Source organism: Phocoena sinus, chromosome 7, assembly GCF_008692025.1.
Source record: "Phocoena sinus isolate mPhoSin1 chromosome 7, mPhoSin1.pri, whole genome shotgun sequence".
NCBI lineage: Eukaryota > Metazoa > Chordata > Mammalia > Artiodactyla > Phocoenidae > Phocoena > Phocoena sinus.
The window spans coordinates 90,534,314-90,552,997 of NC_045769.1; the positions used below are offsets into that span (position 1 = coordinate 90,534,314).

Genomic DNA, 18,684 nt, shown 5'->3' on the forward strand with positions numbered 1-18,684 from the left:
ACCTAGAAACAAATGGCAATGAAAACACGATGACCCAAAACCTATGGGATGCAGCAAAAGCAGTTCTAAGAGAGTTTATAGCAATACAATCCTATCTTAAGAAACAAGAAGCATCTCAAATAAACAATGTAACCTTACATCCAAAGCAATTAGAGAAAGAAGAACAAAAAAACCCCAAAGTTAGCAGAAGGAAAGAAATCATAAAGAGCAGATCAGAAATAAGTGAAAAAGAAATGAAGGAAATGATAGTAAAGATCAATAAAGCTAAAAGCTGGATCTTTGAGAAGTAAACAAAATTGATAAACCATTAGCCAGACTTATAAAGGAAAAAAGGGAGAAGACTCAAATCAGAATTATAAATGAAAAAGGGGAAGTAACAACTGACACTGCAGAAATACAAGGGATCATGAGAGATTGCTACAAGCAACTATATGCCAATAAAATGGACAACCTGGAGGAAATGGACAAATTCTTAGAAAAGCACAACCTTGTGAGACTAAACCAGGAAGAAATAGAAAATATGAACAGACCAATCACAAGCACTGAAATTGAAACTGTGATTAAAAATCTTCCAACAAACAAAAGCCCAGGACCAGATGGCTTCACAGGCGAATTCTATCAAACCTTTAGAGAAGAGCTAACATCTGTCCTTCTCAAATTCTTCCAAAATATAGCAGAGAGAGGAACACTCCCAAACTCATTCTACAAAGCCACCATCACCCTGATACCAAAACCAGACAAAGATGTCACAAAAAAAAGAAAACTACAAGCCAATATCCCTGATGAACATAGATGCAAAAATCCTCAACAAAATACTAGCAAGTAGAATCCAACAACACATTAAAAGGATGATACACCATGATCAAGTGGCGTTTATCCCAGGAACGCAAGGCTTCTTCAATATACGCAATCAATGTGATAAACCATATTAACAAATTGAAAGAGAAAAACCATATGATCATCTCAATAAATGCAGAAAAAGCTTTTGACAAAATTCAACATCTATTTATGATAAAATCCCTCCAGAAAGTAGGCACAGAGGGAACTTACCTCAACATAATAAAGGCCATATATGACAAACCCACAGCCAACATCGTCCTCAATGGTGAAAAACTGAAACCATTTCCACTAAGGTCAGGAACAAGACAAGGTTGCCCACTCTTACCACTCTTATTCAACATAGTTTTGGAAGTTTTAGCCACAGCAGATAGAGAAGAAAAGGAAATAAAAGGAATCCAAATTGGAAAAGAAGAAGTAAAGCTGTCACTGTTTGCAGATGACATGATACTATACATAGAGAGTCCTAAAGATGCTACCAGAAAACTACTAGAGCTAATCAGTGAATTTGGTAAAGTAGCAGGATACAAAATTAATGCACAGAAATCTCTTGCATTCCTATACATTAATGATGAAAAGTCTGAAAGTGAAATCAAGAAAACACTCCCATTTACCATTGCAACAACAAAAAATAAAATACCTAGGAATAAACCTACCTAAGGAGACAAAAGACCTGTATGCAGAACATTATAAGACACTGATGAAGGAAATTAAAGATGATACAAATAGATGGAGAGATATACCGTGTTCTTGGATTGGAAGAATCAACATTGTGAAAATGACTCTACTACCCAAAGCAATCTACAGATTCAATGCAATCCCTATCAAACTACCACTGGCATTTTTCACAGAGTTAGAACAAAATATTTCACAATTTGTGTGGAAACACAAAAGACCCCGAATAGCCAAAGCAATCTGGAGAATGAAAAACGGAGCTGGAGGAATCAGACTCCCTGACTTCAGACTATCCTACAAAGTTACAGTATTCAAGACAGTATGGTACTGGCACAAAACCAGAAATATAGATCAATGGAACAGGATAGAAAGCCCAGAGATAAACCCACGCACATATGGTCACCTTATCTTTGATAAAGGAGGCAAGAATATACAATGGAGAAAAGACAGCCTCTTCAATAAGTGGTGCTGGGAAAACTGGACAGCTACATGTAAAAGAATGAAATTAGAACACTCTAACACCATACACAAAAATAAACTGAAAATGGATTAAGGACCTAAATGTAAGGTCAGACACTATAAAACTCTTACAGGAAAACATAGGCAGAACACTCTATGACATAAATCACAGCAAGATCTTTTTTGACCCACCTCCTAGAGAAATGGAAATAAAAACAAAAATAAGCATATGAAACCTAATGAAACTTAAAAGCTTTTGCACATCAAAGGAAACAATAAACAAGATGAAAAGACAACCCTCAGAATGGGAGAAAATATTTGCAAATGAAGCAACTGACAAAGGATTAATCTCCAAAATTTACAAGCAGCTCATGAAGCTCAATATCAAAAAAACGACTCAATCCAAAAATGGGCAGAAGACCTAAATAGATATTTCTCCAGAGAAGATATACAGATTGCCAACAAACACATGAAGGAATGCTCAACATCACTAATCATTAGAGAAATGCAAATCAATACTACAATGCGATATCATCTCACGGCGGTCAGAATGGCCATCATCAGAAAATCTACAAACAATAAATGCTGGAGAGGGTGTGGAGAAAAAGGAACCCTCTTGCACTGTTGGAGGGAATGTAAATTGATACAGCCACTATGGAGAGCAGTATGGAGGTTCCTTAAAAAACTAAAAATAAAGCTACCATATGACCTAGCAATCCCACTACTAGGCATATACCCTGAGAAAACCATAATTCAAAAAGAGTCATGTACCACAGTGTTCATTGCAGTTCTGTTTACAATAACCAGGACATGGAAGCAACCTAAGTGTCCACTGACAGATGAATGGATAAAGAAAATATGGCACATATAGACAATGGAATATTACTCAGCCATAAAATGGAACAAAATTGAGTTATTTGTAGTCAGGTGGATGGACCTAGAGTCTGTCATACAGAATGAAGTAAGTCAGAAAGAAAAAAACAAATACCATGTGCTAATGCATATATATGGAATTTAAAAACAAAACAAAACAAAAAAATGGTCATGAAGTACCTAGGGGTAAGATGAGAATAAAGACGCAGACCTACTAGAGAATAGACTTGAGGACAAGAGGAGGGGGAAGGGTAAGCTGGGACAAAGTGAGAGAGTGGTAGTGTACATATGGACATATAAATACTACCAAATGTAAAATAGATAGCTAGTGGGAAGCAGTCGCATAGCACAGGGAGATCAGCTTGGTGCTTTGTGACCAGCTAGAAGGGTGGGATAAGGAGGGTGGGAGGGCGTGAGATGCAAGAGGGAAGAGATATGGGGATATATGTATATGTGTAACTGATTCACCTTGTTATAAAGCAGAAACTAACACACCATTGTAAAGCAATTATACACCAATAAAAACGTAAAAAAAAAAAAGTTGTATGAGAAATAATTATGCCACTCAATACTAGAAATACTAAAATCAAAGTACTATCAATACGAGAAAGTTAAAAATATTTATATTTTAGTCCATTTCTCCATGAATTTATACACAAATTAAAAGTATTATAGTGAGAAAATTCGACAATATCAAAATCCTGAAAAACTGAGAGCACATTGAATAAGTGATGAAGTGATTGAAGTGTTCCATTTGTGTATATGTGTATATATATGTGTGTGTGTGTGTGTGTGTGTATTTGGGCCTTGACTTTTCAAAGTATTAAGGTAATAAATGATATCAAATGAAAACTACCAAATAGAAGTGTTAAAAAAGAAAAATTTGGTAAATATTTGAATAGTTTGCTACAAATTCATTAACACATTTTTCTGACATTTCTAACTAAATTCACTAAACACTTTCCAAAATATGTTACTATTACTTAATTGTCACTAGTTACTACTTATGAAGCCAGGTTTCATTTCAATGCTTTATGTATTTTCCTTCAGTTTTTAGCCTTCTGGAAATTGAGGCACAAAGAAGACAAATAATTACTACCGTAGGTTACACACGAGTAAGAACCATAATTAAGATTCAAATCAAGTTCTGCCTTTAATGCTCTGCTTCTTCCACTGTGTATGCCTCATTGCCCAAACCAAATCAGGGTCTGTTGTTGTCTATCCAAAATTGAGCAATTGTCTGTTGACTCTTAATCAATAGGGTCAGACCAAATAGACAAATGTAATCAACTGTATATTAAGAAATATTTTGGTAGACTTACTTTTTAATTGCCTCAAATTGCTTTTAGTTTGCTTTTAAAATAAAACATAGAATCATTATTTAGAAAAATGCAGGAAGAGGCTTATTTTGTTTTTCTCTTAAGCTGGAAGAGGGAGCGTAAGGAGAATTGTTAGACGGTGACTACCAGAATCTCTAACCAAGGCTCAGGAATAACTGAAGAGAAATACCCTACTCATACCTTCGTATTATGGAGATTTGGGTTCCTCTTCATCTGTGAATCACAAATGTAAATTTGTTTGTACAGTATTAACATACAATCTGTCATGACTACAGACTGTTGAAAAGAGAATGATGAATGGAATTGTAGGGGTTTGGCAGATGACGTACAGAGGGTGTTGACAAAAGATGGGATAATAACTACTTCCCCTCATTTCACGCCCATAACATTATAATACAAATTTCTAAATAAGAAAAAAAAAACACAAATTCTTGTCAAATGCGATAGATGGCATTACAGGATGTAATATGACACTTTCTGAAGCTGCATAATGTGAATTCAAAAAATTTCCACTGAAAATTACATTGTATTGACATGCAATTTTTAAAATGTCATTATTGGAGCTTCTAGAGAGCTAGCTTATTATAGATTCATCTCTTTATAAAGAAAACATGTCATTGTTAATTTGTTTTACTTTATAAAGCTTTCTCTTCTCTACCTGGAAGAATAATGTAAAATTTTTTTTTTTTTTTTTTTTAAACCCCACAGTTGTTTATTTATTTATTTTTCTGGCTGTGTTGGGTCTTCGTTTCTCTGCGAGGGCTTTCTCTAGTTGCGCCAAGCGGGGGCCACTCTTCATCGCGGTGCGCGGGCCTCTCACTATCGTGGCCTCTCTTGTTGCGGAGCACAGGCTCCAGACGCGCAGGCTCAGTAGTTGTGGCTCACGGGCACAGTTGCTCCCGCAGCATGTGGGATCTTCCCAGACCAGGGCTCGAACCTGTGTCCCCTGCATCAGCAGGCAGATTCTCAACCACTGCGCCACCAGGGAAGCCCTAAAATTTTTTTTAAAAATTAATAATTCAAAAGCAAAACAGAAGTAGGAGAATCCCATGGGGACATGCTGCAGTTGGCATTGTTTTTCAACTGTTGGTGCATCCACACATTATTGCCACTTCCCCTAGAAGAACAGGTTGTGCATGTAAGTGCTCATTGAGGAATATTACCCTGATTGATGAGAAGTAACATGAAATTAATTTTCAGATCCACCATACACTTTACAATGCAAGGCAACCTGCAGTTTTCCAGATAATCAGTATCACTAAATGCTGTAATCATGTTGGTCATGTAGAGAATATGCTCAAAAAAAGGTGTACCATCTCCCATTTTCATGGAAACCTGAGTTTACAAATCACTTCTAAATAGAGACTGATTTTGAGACTTCTTGTGGAAAGAGAATGATTTTCCCAGATAATTATAAACCAATGAAATAGCTTGGGAATTATGTAAATCAGCACATACAGAAAAAAATACTAATAAGAGTCCATACTATTTCTAAGCAAAATATAGTATGGTATTTGCATTAGTTAGGACTCTTGTCTGTAAACAAAAGAAATTCAGCACAAACCAGTGGGAAAATAAATTTTCTGCCTTGATTCCAAGGAGTGGATGGAATTGACTTCAGGCACAATTTGGATCCAAGTATTCACATAGAGTCACAAGAGCCTTATCTTCTTTTTCTCCAGTTCTAAACTATTCCTTATGTTGGCTTCTGAGATGGGTACTCTCTACATGGTTTTTAAATGACCCATGGCAACTTGAGGTTATAATACTTGCAATCTTGAAAGGAAAGAAATGTTCTCTCTTTCAGTAGCCATGGAAATCACCTCAAATTGCTTTAATCAGTCTTGTTTACGTATTGACAGAGACTCCTAAATTGCCTATCAATATACCCATTTTTTCACTTTCCCCTTAGAAACAGAGCGCTAAGTCTTTTGTTGACACATTGCTATTCAGAATGTCATCACATTTCCCATCTCCCCTTGAAGCTAGATATTGTCACGTGACTAAGTTCTGACCATTGAAATGTAAGCAGAAGTATTGTGTGGAACTTCCAGGAAGAATACGTTAAGGGAGTTTTCTTAAAGTAAAAAGACTTCTTCTTTTGCCTTTCTGCCGTTACTCCTTCAGGCCTGCAAGGTGATGACTCAAGCACTAGTAGTCATCTTGGGCCATGAAATGACTAAGAAAAATGGTAGCCATTAGTTAGGATGGATGGTGGAGCAGAATGATAGAAATCTGTGTTCCTTAGGACATCTAGCCACCATACAATCTCTGCACTGCCCTCCTCCATACCTCTTTAATGCTAAGGAAGAATAATCATCTTTCAGGTTTAAGCTGTAAAATATTTTTGTAAATATCAATAACATGACTGTTGTGGACCAATTGTGGTCTTGGGGATGAGGCCACCTTGGGTCATATGGTCCTCCCCTGTGACAGAGGAGGCAATAGCCCATGAATAACAGCTTCACCAGGGGTGGATATAGTAGTTTCAAAAGGACAAAAAAAGTCAATAATAATGTTTTATATCTATTATGTTCATTTCAGCCAAAAAGTATGTGCCAATAAATCCTACCTACTATAGAACATAAGGAAGAGAATATATTTCCTTGTATTATCACTGTTCCAGAATTCATGACCAGTCAACGAGGTTTAGAATATTTGTGAGCAGCATATATAGGTATTCATTTCCATATGATGCTAACAGAGACCTGGAGGGAGATTTAGAGTGAGAGATAAAAACTATAAGGTTGATTTATAGAAAGAACATAATGACATCTACAGAGAGAAGTTATGCTTTGATAGTTAACAGATGGTTATCCTGCCCCCAAGATGAGACAAGCTTTTCTACAAAAGAAGGTGCTCCAGTTCTAACTCCACTTCTAACACCATACTTCTGACTCTACAGCATTATCATCTGGAACACAAGGAAACAAGGAGATACCATGACGGAGGCTCAACTTCTTACAGTTTTTTTTTTTGCCTCAGTGTTTCTGTGACTATATTACTCACTTTTTTTGTAACAAAAGTCATTGCATGTTACCAAACTGTCTGTAATCATCATGTTTCCTGAACTGGAAGATAGATAGTGATGATTACAAAAGAACATTAGCAAGAGCAACAGAAACTCCATATTTCCAATATTTCACTTTTGAATGTGAAGAAAAATTTGCCAATTCATTTTCTCAATGATATCTTTTAAAGAATAAAAAATTTCAATTTTGGTTAAGTTCAATTTACCAATTTTTCTCTTATTATTATTTTGTGTGTTCTAAGAAATCTTTGCCTACTCCAAGATTATGAAAATATCTTCTTATATTCTAGAAGCTTTATATTACATTTATGATCATCTCAGATTAATTTTTGTGTATGGGTATGGGAATAAATAAAACTAATGTTACCTAGAGTAGTCGTTTCAGAGGAGTTTGTTTTAATTGACAATATGAAATAACCATCTAAATATTTCAATATCAAATCCCATATTTTCAAGGCTTGTTATTTAAGTTCCAGTCATTCTAACATATTGCTTGATTGAGATGTACATAATGCTACATTAGAACTTCTGTAGATTTTAAACCAATTTTTAAATCTAAAGTGAGGTGTAACACAGGCAAAAAGGATATATTACAAAACACAGCACTCAACACAGTGACACAAATTAGGTTCTGAGTAATCATTAGCAGATAGGCAGGTAGGCAGGCAGGATGGAAGAGAGGCAGGGAAATATTCTCTCTCTATCTATCTATTAATATCTATCTATCTATATGCATATATATATATTAGGCTATATATAATATACACTTATTAGTAGAACAATGCGTTTGAAATCTATCCTGAGAATTTCTACAAAATGCAAAATGTATCTTGAGAAGGATCTGTATATAAATTCCTCCTTTGCCATTTAAGACCTTTGTAAAATTTGAGAAATCAGTTAAACCCTTTCTTATTTTTCTCATTTATTTAAATGCATATAATAGTACTTCTTAGGGATGTTTTGAAGGTTGAGTTTGATCATGTTTATGAAAATGCTTATGCAAGAGGTAGGCTGGATCTTCAATATATGATCATTACTTAATTTTCATAATTAAACCTAAATCATTTTTTTCATAATCTTATTTAAATCTGAATTTTATAAGATGCATTCTGAAGTAAAGAGTAGCAAGCACCACCAAACAGCTTATCTTCTCCTTTAGTTAATTTATTTTACTAATCTGAATCGTTGAACACTTCACTGTCCATCTCTAACATGGCTGAGAATAAGGAGTTGATCTAAGTATGTGAAAGAAAAATGTATCCTAAATTGTGCAATGACATTGTTACTCTTATTATTTTATGTATTTGAATTTATGCCATCTTGATGCTTTTGACCCTTGGTACTCAGTGTGTGCCATAGACTGAAGATGATGTTGTCACTTAGAGAACTTGTTAGAATTCCAGATCTACTCAATCACAATCTCCATTTTAGCAAAATTCCCAACTAATTAATATGTAGACACATTAAAGTTTAAGAAGTGCTGCCGTAGATTATAAACAGTTGGATATTACTCTTATGAAAATTTTAAAATATATGACCTAAACTTGCATAAATTCTTATTGCATGAATTTTGATTCTGGATCCTATGGACACAGGTTTGTTGTAAAGAACACTAAATCAGGAGTCAAAGCACACTTTTTTGTTATTGGCTGTGCCATTTAAAAGTAGTGAAAATGCATCAAGTTCTTAAACTTCTAAGAGTATCTGTTTTGTCATTTGTAAAGTGAAGGGCTAGTTAATACATCTCCTGATACTCAGTGGGATTATTTAGAGGTTTAAGTGAAATGGTACTTTAAGAATTTTCAAGGTCTGTACACATTAGGCGCTATTACAACCTATGAGTTTAGATCAGCTGACCACAGGTAGATTTTGAGTAAGAACTCATAAGGGAGGAAGACAAGATAACAATCAGAGTTTAATAATTTCTTTATAGCTGCTGCTTTATATCAGAAATAGAAGGTGGCTTAGGAAATGAGTGTCCTAAAGAGAAAGGTAGTTTTGGATAATTTTGATCTTTATTTTTACTGATCGATTTGTGTTGACTTTGAGTGGTGGTCCAATCAGTTACTTTGTAATTAGCTCACAATGAAATTTTATTCAGAACTTGCCTTCAGTTTTTCCTAGGGATGCTCTCAGTTAGTAAATGACTTGAGATCTGAGGAAATATCATGTCCCCTGGATTTGACATGGCAGTGAGGACGTCGTAAGGGATGTCTTTATGGAAGTCAATGATGCAAATTCTGGTTCTTTCCATTACAGATAAAAAGACTTGTGGTCCTCATGAATTCCAGTGTAAAAACAACAACTGTATTCCAGATCACTGGTGGTGTGATAGCCAAAATGACTGCAGTGATAATTCAGATGAAGAAAACTGTAGTAAGTAACTCTTGCTTGAGAACGTTGCAAGCTTGACAGCATATTCAATAAGCAGGATAGCAATTTTTAGTTCGGTTAAGGTATGAATTTGAACCTGTCTGTCCTGCAGCTCACATTTTTATACATATATTCACATTTGAACAAGAATATTCAGACTAAATTGACCTAAATCTCAAACGGTAGAATTATTGAAATGCTCATCCTGGGAGTTATTTTCTTACATTTATCAGAATTAGTATGAAAGTATCATGAGGTTTAATGCAACACATTAGTATGCAATGAAGGTAGCCCTTGATGCAAATTCATACGAAGAGCTGAATGATATGGAGACAGTACAAAACATATCATTCTTTAATGGATGGAATTCATTTTATTTGTCTCAAATCCTTTTACACTACAAATTCACCCAAGAGCATCTTTCAGTGAAATATCATTTATTCTCTCTGGAGTGGTGAACACCATATGTATTCAGGATGCTTTTCTCTCAAAATAGAATAAAGCTATTATCATCATCTGCCTCCTGCATTTTTATGTAATAAATTTAAAAGACATTAATTAACCAACAATTTTATTTTCTAAGAAGCATGACAGTATGTAAAATTGTGATAGTATCTCTATCTTCTAGCATTAATTTCTGAATGTATTTCTTACTGGCACTTTCTTATGCTGCTGTTTAAATAAAGAAGCAATATAATCATGTTCAAAATAAGATAATAATCAAATTCCATTGATTAAATATTTACATTCTGCTACTTCCAAAAAGGATTTTATGATAACAATAATGTCTACTCTTATGCATTGGATTTAGAGCATTCATTTCCCAAGATACAGGAGACAAAATAGGAATTGTTATATTAAAGCATGGGGATATATTATTTAAAAGCATACGATTAGTAAAGTCACAGCTTTAATACGCCACTTGGATGTTCAGTTTGCAAAATGTCAACTAATGTTTTGAATAACTTTCAGAACTTAATCTGTATAGTGTTTGAGTATCAGGTACATTAATTATGAAATCTCTAGATCATTATGATTATGAAATACTTTGAATATAGAAAGTATTACTATTATTACTCCCTCTTCACATAGGTATCTCCCAACTGATTGTACTCTTTAGAAAGGTAAAGAGTATTGCAGAGAGTCATTAGAGTGTTCTAGATTCCTTTAATCAGTAATTAAAAAAACAATTTTTATATAGCATGTTTTCAGATTCTGTCCAGTGATTAAAAGTCTAATGGGGTGATGGTGGTAAGAATAGAGGAGAAATATAAAAAAGAAACAATTATTATATACTTTTAATTTATTTTATTTGTATTTCAGAGCTTAAATACACAGATAACTACTTAGCTTAGTTTTGGATACATTTAGTGTTAGTTATCAATAATATACCTGAGAGGAAATGCCTGTGACTGAAGGATATTGAAAACAAGAGAGGGTAGGTGGGAAGACAACACAGGAGACTCACATCTTGGAAGACTCTTTATTCAAGTGGTAATTTAAATTGTGTGAGAAGTTAGGTTACTGCTTTAATGAGAAATAAAGAAGAATGAAGGGTTGAGAAAGCTCACTTCTGAGTCTCCTGGGGTTTCTTAAGGGGCTGAATATCATTTTGCTGACATCTCCTAAAAGTCATCTTCTGATGCAAGAAAGCAAGGAGAAGGAACATTGCCTCTCACTTGTCACCGTGGAAACTTAGTGATAAATCATTGTAGCCACAGAGCCCTTAAGAAAAAGCAAGGGAATTGACTGCAGTATCAAGCATTGCAGTATAAAATACCCAGTTATGTGTGTATCTCTTAGTTCCTACTCACTCTGAGCTTGTGACTAAGACAAGTAATATTGATGAATTTGCAGAGGAGAGATGACAGTGAACAGGAATGAAGCATGTTATAGTTGTGACATGGAAGAATAGAAGGCCTACACAGGATAAGTATCAGAGTGGGTAACATGTTAAACATGTAAGAATATGTAAGAGAAAGGATCATGGGCTCTACGTCATTGAGTGATGTTTGAAGATACCATCTTGACTAGGCCAGAAAAATGGGAAGATTTAAGCATTGAAAATGCCAGTTCCACATAGACAGAAGCTGAGTCTCTGAAGAATGAGAAGAAAAAATACAGTATATCTATAGGGAACACCAAGAGACTAGTCCTGTAGAAGTCAGCCTTAGAAAAAATACTGTTGCTGTATAAAATGCTTTCAAGATATTTCCAATATCTTATTATCAATTGAAATTATTATAATAATATGTATATAATTACAACAGAACTATTATAATTATATACACATAATTATAATATATATTGTAATTATGACTATATTATATACATCACACAATTTTATATATATAATTATAATATATATAGATGACAAAAATATACCCAAAAGGACAGTGGTATAATGTTATTATGTTTTTTAAATGTTATTAGTCAACGATATGCATTTTAGTGCACATTTTGTCATTTATTGTTAGCTCTTATTAAGTAGTGAAACATACCAGAGATAGTAAATTGGCCTTATACTATAGCAACATGCTTTTCTTTTTTTTTACAGGCCTGCATACTATCACACAACATTCGCTTGCATTCCATTGCCTCACTTATTTCTTTATCACATTTATCTGAGTTCCTACTTAAATGTCTGGAGATGGTCTAAGGAGTAGGGCTATGTACCATGGTCTAACACAGTGCCTGACACATATTTATAATATTAGCAATGTATTTTAAAATTTTCTTTTGGACTTCTTTGTTTGTGAATCATATATAATGAATTAATGTTTTAAATTGTATTGGAAACATTCCGGCCATAGATATGGGAAGAGCTGGAATAGCAGTGGAACAATTAACAGCCAGCTATGTTTTAGTTTAATATGCTTTCTAATGTTTTATATCTACATAGGTAATTAGTCCATTGTCATTTCATCATCTGATGATGATCATTTCCCTTGTTAAGTGTTCAGCAGGGACACTTTGCTTCAGCAGTGATTTCTGCTCTTAAAAATAAGAGTTTCATTGTTATTGGAGTAATTTTGTAATCTGGATCAAAGGTTTGGAAATACTTGAGAAATCTTGACATCTCTACTATTTTCATCAGCAACAAATATATATATAGCGTGTATGCCTTCTAAGTAATTGATGTGCAAAATAAAATTATTTCATATCTTTGCATTATTAAGAAGTAACTAGCATTCCAATAGATTTTAAAGTATCAAATAATTTGATCAACTAGATCAAGGTTTATGTAGAAAGACAAGCTGCATCTGCCTTATTTGAATTTCTAGTACTTTCACACTGAATTTATATGAAAAGATTTTTTGTATAACATGTCAGCTATACTAATTGTATTCTAAAAATTCTCCTCAGATGCTCACACCCACATTGATATAACTTTTGAACTTATCACCGAGGGTTTATGATAGTATACTCAGTGGAGAAATTGGAGACTGGAAGCTTTTCTGCTATGCCACTAACTCTGTGACTTTGAAAGTTGCTTTTATTTTCTGAATATAGCTTCTTAGGTTTTGTGCAAGATGGCTCTCATAGTTCGTTTCAATTCTGAGGTAGTATGTTTGTGCCTTCACTAGTATCAAAGGAAGTGACCAATTTATACTATGCCTTTATTTTTTATCCTTATTATAGAATCAGCCTTCTGAAACATGCCCTGTAAACGCTTCTTGGCTGTGAATCTAGCATGTTTAAATGAGATTTATGGAAAACCTGTTAATCGTTCATGTATGGGATTCCCTATCTATTTTAGATCTGAAGAATAGGTGATATCAGACCAAGTTAGTGTGGGAAAAACATTTTAGAAATACTAGGGAAAATGTCACATTTAAATTTTCTTTCCAGATGGGTTAGATTTCAGGTATAGTCGTTTATTTGTTCTTTTTCACAAGAAAAGTGCCAACTATCACACCAAGTTCTAAAAATTGGTCTTTTACTTTATCCTGAAAAGATCAAAGGCAAGATAAACAATTAGAGAGTACAATCACTTAGGATCTTCTCTCATAACAAAATTACATTTTCCTCAAGAGAGAATTTCTTTTGAGATAACTAGTAGCAAAAAATTCTAAGGCATATAGATGAAAGTTAGAAGCAGATTAGCTTCCTCATTCCTTGATGTCATTTGTGTATGTATAAATAATTCAGGATTATTATTCAGAAGTAGATTTGCTGGCATTTTTAAAAAACATGGTAGAAGCATACAGAATTTCCGTTTGTATTGAAAAATGCTTTTCCAAGCAAGTCTTTCAGTTCCTTTGCACACATATTGGAACGGAATAATTAACAATTGTAAGACAAGTCTCTATAGATCAGATGTTTTGTGGAACTATTGGGCAAATGCCTTGAACTACTGGCTATACAACTTTTTTATAACCCTGCATCAGCAACATCCAGCCCTCCCCATAGCAGTGTGTAAAACCCTGTGAAATTATTGCTGCTTAGCACATGATAAACACACTTGCTTTTAATTAGAATAAAGGTAAATTAGAATATTAAAGGAAGAATTATCCTGTTTGGATACCCTCATGTCCATGAAATAAAATGATTCTACTGCTGTTTTTTTTTTTTTTTTTTTTTTTTTACTGCTGTTTTAAAACATCTAAATATACTATGTTTTAGATGTACTCTCTCTTTATTATTTAATGAAAATATTTTAATGTTATTTACCATCGTTTGATGAATTGAGCATTGATTAATTAATTAATTTATTTTACTATAATTTCTTTTCCCTGAAAGTAAAACTGCATGTGTCTGCAAATAGATGGCGGGTAAAACAGCTTCAGTATGGATGGATAAAAAGAGAAAAAGGGTTTTCTTTTATTATTATTGTAAAGTGAAATAGACATTGCTAGACATGTGCCTTGGACAATTAACTTGACTTTTCAGGGCTCTAATGTCAATTCCTGAAATAGGTGAGCACTTATTACTTCTTCAGTGGTATAGGAGGCAATGATATGGCCTAGCAGTAAAAGTATAGGCCCTGGTATCCGGTTGTCTAGGTTCAAGTTCAATACTAGCTCTTTTGCCTGCTGGGTGATTTGGAGTAAATTTCTTATCCTCTCTGTGCCTCAATTTACTCATCTAAAAAAGGATCCAACGATAGCACCTACCTTACAGAGTTGTAAATATTAACTTACAAGTTAATTCAAGTACTTGGCATTAACTTCACCTAGTGCCTAACAACAAACAAGAAATCAGTAGCTGGTAATTTTTATTATTGTTATAATTAGTAATATTAGTATTAATAAAGTTGTTTTTAAAATTAAAATGTATGTGTAAATATAGTGCAAAGTCAAAAAGAGGAACTGTTCTTGTCACGCTGTCTAAACAAAGGAGTATTGAAAAATGAGGGTGGGTCCCCCCTTATCATGCTACTGATAAGCATCTTATCTTATTCATAGTCTGAAGTTCACATTTTAAAGTCCCAGAGCAAAGCAAAAAGCTCTGATACATATTCCACTTTTCACAGCTCTTCCAGTGTTTTCAGAAGGGGTCTTTATATAGAAATGTAGGAGTCTTCATGATAACAAACATTCAAGATGTTTTCGCTAGAAACCTAGTGATTGTGTAGAGCAATATTCAAATACAGGCTGAATTATGCACAATCTTTATGTAGAAAATTATGCTTCATATGAATATTCCTTAAATTTAATTTCAGTTACCTATTTCTCTTTCATCTGAACAAGAATATTATTGTGTGTGAGACAGCTGTAAATACAGTTAATGACTGGGGGAAAACAAGAAGGGGTTCTCTCATCATACCAGATATCAGTTCTCTTTGGAGAAACAAAACCAAACAATAGATGATGCCCAGCAGTCGAATTGATTACTTGCAGGAACAAATTTCTGCAATCCTACTTCATTGTCCAGATGAAACATATTCCACATAGGAATGAAGCCAAATAGCAAGTCACAATATTTGGCTTATGTCCTATGTGGAATATGGTGAAGCATAATTAAATTAAATTGGGAAATTATCTAAAATGGCAGGTAAATTATGTAGGGCATAAGCAAACAGTTGCATAAATAAAGAGGCAATTTTCAAAAAAGAGTCTCCTCCTGCCTCTTCAATCCTTACCCACCCAGTCCTGTCCAATAATACCCCCATGTATAATTTAGTTCTAGGAACTCTGGATTTTCTGGGGACAAAATTGAAGAATTAGAAAGTCATTAGAATACATAATAAAAAGTCAAGAACCAAATTCTAGAATCTTCAGTAAATAAACAGCCCTGGGTACCCACAGGGAGTAACAAAATGTCTTACTTGCTTTAAGTAAATACATAAAATGACTTAGAATTTCAACTGGAAAAGATTGCTTTGTTTTAATGTGTAGATTTTTATGCCTTTTAATTTACTTTCCTGCTGCATTTTTATTAAACAGTAGGCTATTTGTCTTTTGTCTTTTTTTCAATTTGTTTCTATAATGCCACTTTCTATTCATGACTTTAAAAATAAATTTGAAAAATCATTATATTATGTACCATAGATCCTTCATGAAACATTTTTTCTAAACAATTTATTGGTTCTGCTTGGCTAACCTTTATTTTCTTAATGCTACCTCATGTTGTATGTCATATAAATTTTAGAATGAAGTTGCATATAAGAGAATAACCCTGTGCTATTTTTCTGTCCCCAGAGCCACAAACCTGTACAGTGAAAGATTTTCTCTGTGCCAGTGGGGACTGTGTTTCTTCAAGGTTTTGGTGTGATGGAGATTTTGATTGTGCAGATGGCTCTGATGAGGTAGGCATCTTTGCAAAATCAAACAAAAAATAAAGCAGTTCCTTAAACTTACATTCGTAATTATTATTCATTTCAAGGAGTGTGACAAGGACAGCTCTGAATGCATTTTGCTCCTGACACACTGAGATAAGTATTATATCTAAGTGCCGTGCTACACACATCCAGCACAGGGAAAAGCTCTTGTGCTACTACTGACAGTTAATTTTATAGTCTCTTTTACCTCAAGTGGTGAATGGCTGGGTTGGGAATAAGATGTTTGGAAACCCTATTCCCTATAGCTGATGCCCTTGCCATCTGTGAATTTGTTCATAAATTTGCTGCAGTATTTATAGTCAGGACTAATATTTTTATGCATTTTAAACAGTTTCTTCTCCCCAGTCTCTTTCTTCAGTACATATAGTCTTATAGACTTAGATATGGGTCATCAATTTTTATGAAACTGCAGGTTTAGCTTAGCTTAGATGATGAATCACAATCCATTTATAATAAGCTCTACATACACACAGTTAAGTGAAAAAGTTTAGAATTTCTCTGGATAATTCTGTAATCTTAGATTGTGCTAACATTTATAAAACCACGCAATTCATTACTTATGCATCTGTGTATTCGTGTTACAGATATTAATCACTCCATGATGCTTTAAAAATAATACATGACACACAGTAATAATCACTGTGATTACTATGAGAAAATAGTGATTTTCTCTGTTAATGATTTCTCATGTTACTATCAGGAACATAGCACTTGTGTAATCAAGTCCAGTCAGAGATGAAGGAAAAATGAGGTCTCTGGAGCTCAGTGGCCACCATGGCTCCTCCTGGTACACAGTGACTCCCTAGACCTCCCTAGATGATATTGACTCGAATATGTACCTACCCTCACGAAGGGCCTCCCGCTGACTGTAGGCTTGGCAAGAAGGAATCCTCCTGCTGCTCTAGAGGTTTCTGTGTTTCAGGTTCAACTTCCTTAAGTATCCACTGATTACCCGCCTCTTTGGGAGACACTGCAGGTCTCTATTAATGATAGAGCCCACACTAACCAGATCTTTCCCAGCCTTTAGGTATTCTTATCAAGTTTGGACAATTCTTCTCCATTCTCTATCTTGGAAAAGTTCCCCTAATCACGTAAAAGAGTCTAGATTTTGGAAACCAATGCACTTAATTTCTCACCTGAAGTCCAGAAAACTTAAACTTTTAGGCTGCAAAGGTCACTTAGGAGAAGATGAAAAATACTATTTCTATTCATGGGGCTATTCACAAAACAAGTCAAAATGAAATTTTTAAAAATGCACAGGGAAGTTCAAGTCTTACATTGCTCAGCTACATATTTCCTTAGTATCTGTTTACTCAAAAATTGTATCAAATGTTTCCCAGTGAGGAAAATATATTTCACATAAATTCATCCATATCATTAAAATGTTTTGTTTTTGTTTTCTTTAAAAAAAATGTGTTCCATGGGGCTTTCCTGGTGGTGCAGTGGTTGGGAGTCCACCTGCCGATGCAGGGGACACGGGTTCGTGCCCTGGTCCGGGAGGATCCCACGTGCCGCAGAGCGCCTGGGCCTGTGGGCCATGGCTGCTGGGCCTGCGCGTCCGGAGCCTGTGCTCTGCAACAGGAGAGGCCACAGCAGTGAGGGGCCCGTGTACCGCAAAAAAAAAACCAAAACACAAACATGTTCCATCAGCACCGTGTAATTGTGAAACATCAAGAGGTGGGGATATATTGCTTAAGGCTTGTGATTTCGTCTTGCATGTTGTTCACTAGATGTCCAACATACGTAGACAAAATCAAACACTTCTTTTTCAAAATCTTATTCGCGTGAAAGTAGACATCTTTATCCATGCCGTTTCTCTCATGCCATAAGTTCATGGACATAGTTCTCTGATGGCTGAATATATCTCCATTATCTGGACATTTTTATGATAATGTCCCTAGGGAATTAAATTAACTCTCTGAAAGGTCTTTCTCTACATTTACAGACATTTAGTATAGTCTATACGTAAGGAAGTGGCTAACACTATGGGCAGCTGATTTCTATTTCCTTTCTAAAATCTAGCTTGATAGGTTTCATTGACAAGAAAAGCAAACAAAAAGGTGAGCTGAACAAATGGCTAGAAAGCATAATTACATACAGGATATTCTCATATTAGGAACAAAAGAAAATTGTGAGGATTAATTTTGTATGAATGTTAACTGAATTCGTTTGTTAATTTCCAGCCAAAACAAACAAAAAAAAGAAACCAAAAACTTGGATCAATGTAATTGTGTATCAAGTTAGTGGCAAACACAGAGAAGAACTATTTAAAGTGCCTTTAAAATATAATATATGGCCTCTGCATCCAGTAT

At 34.5% G+C, this 18,684-nt stretch overlaps 1 protein-coding gene across 1 annotated transcript in view; it reads left to right on the forward strand.

The window, feature by feature from the left end:
* The window catches only part of LRP1B (LDL receptor related protein 1B), a 1,461,391-nt gene that overhangs the window by 1,274,400 nt on the left and 168,307 nt on the right, over nt 1-18,684 (forward strand). Inside the window, 2 exon segments of the mRNA XM_032636635.1 lie at nt 9,475-9,591; nt 16,233-16,339. Coding sequence (XP_032492526.1) covers nt 9,475-9,591; nt 16,233-16,339 — 224 coding nt within the window.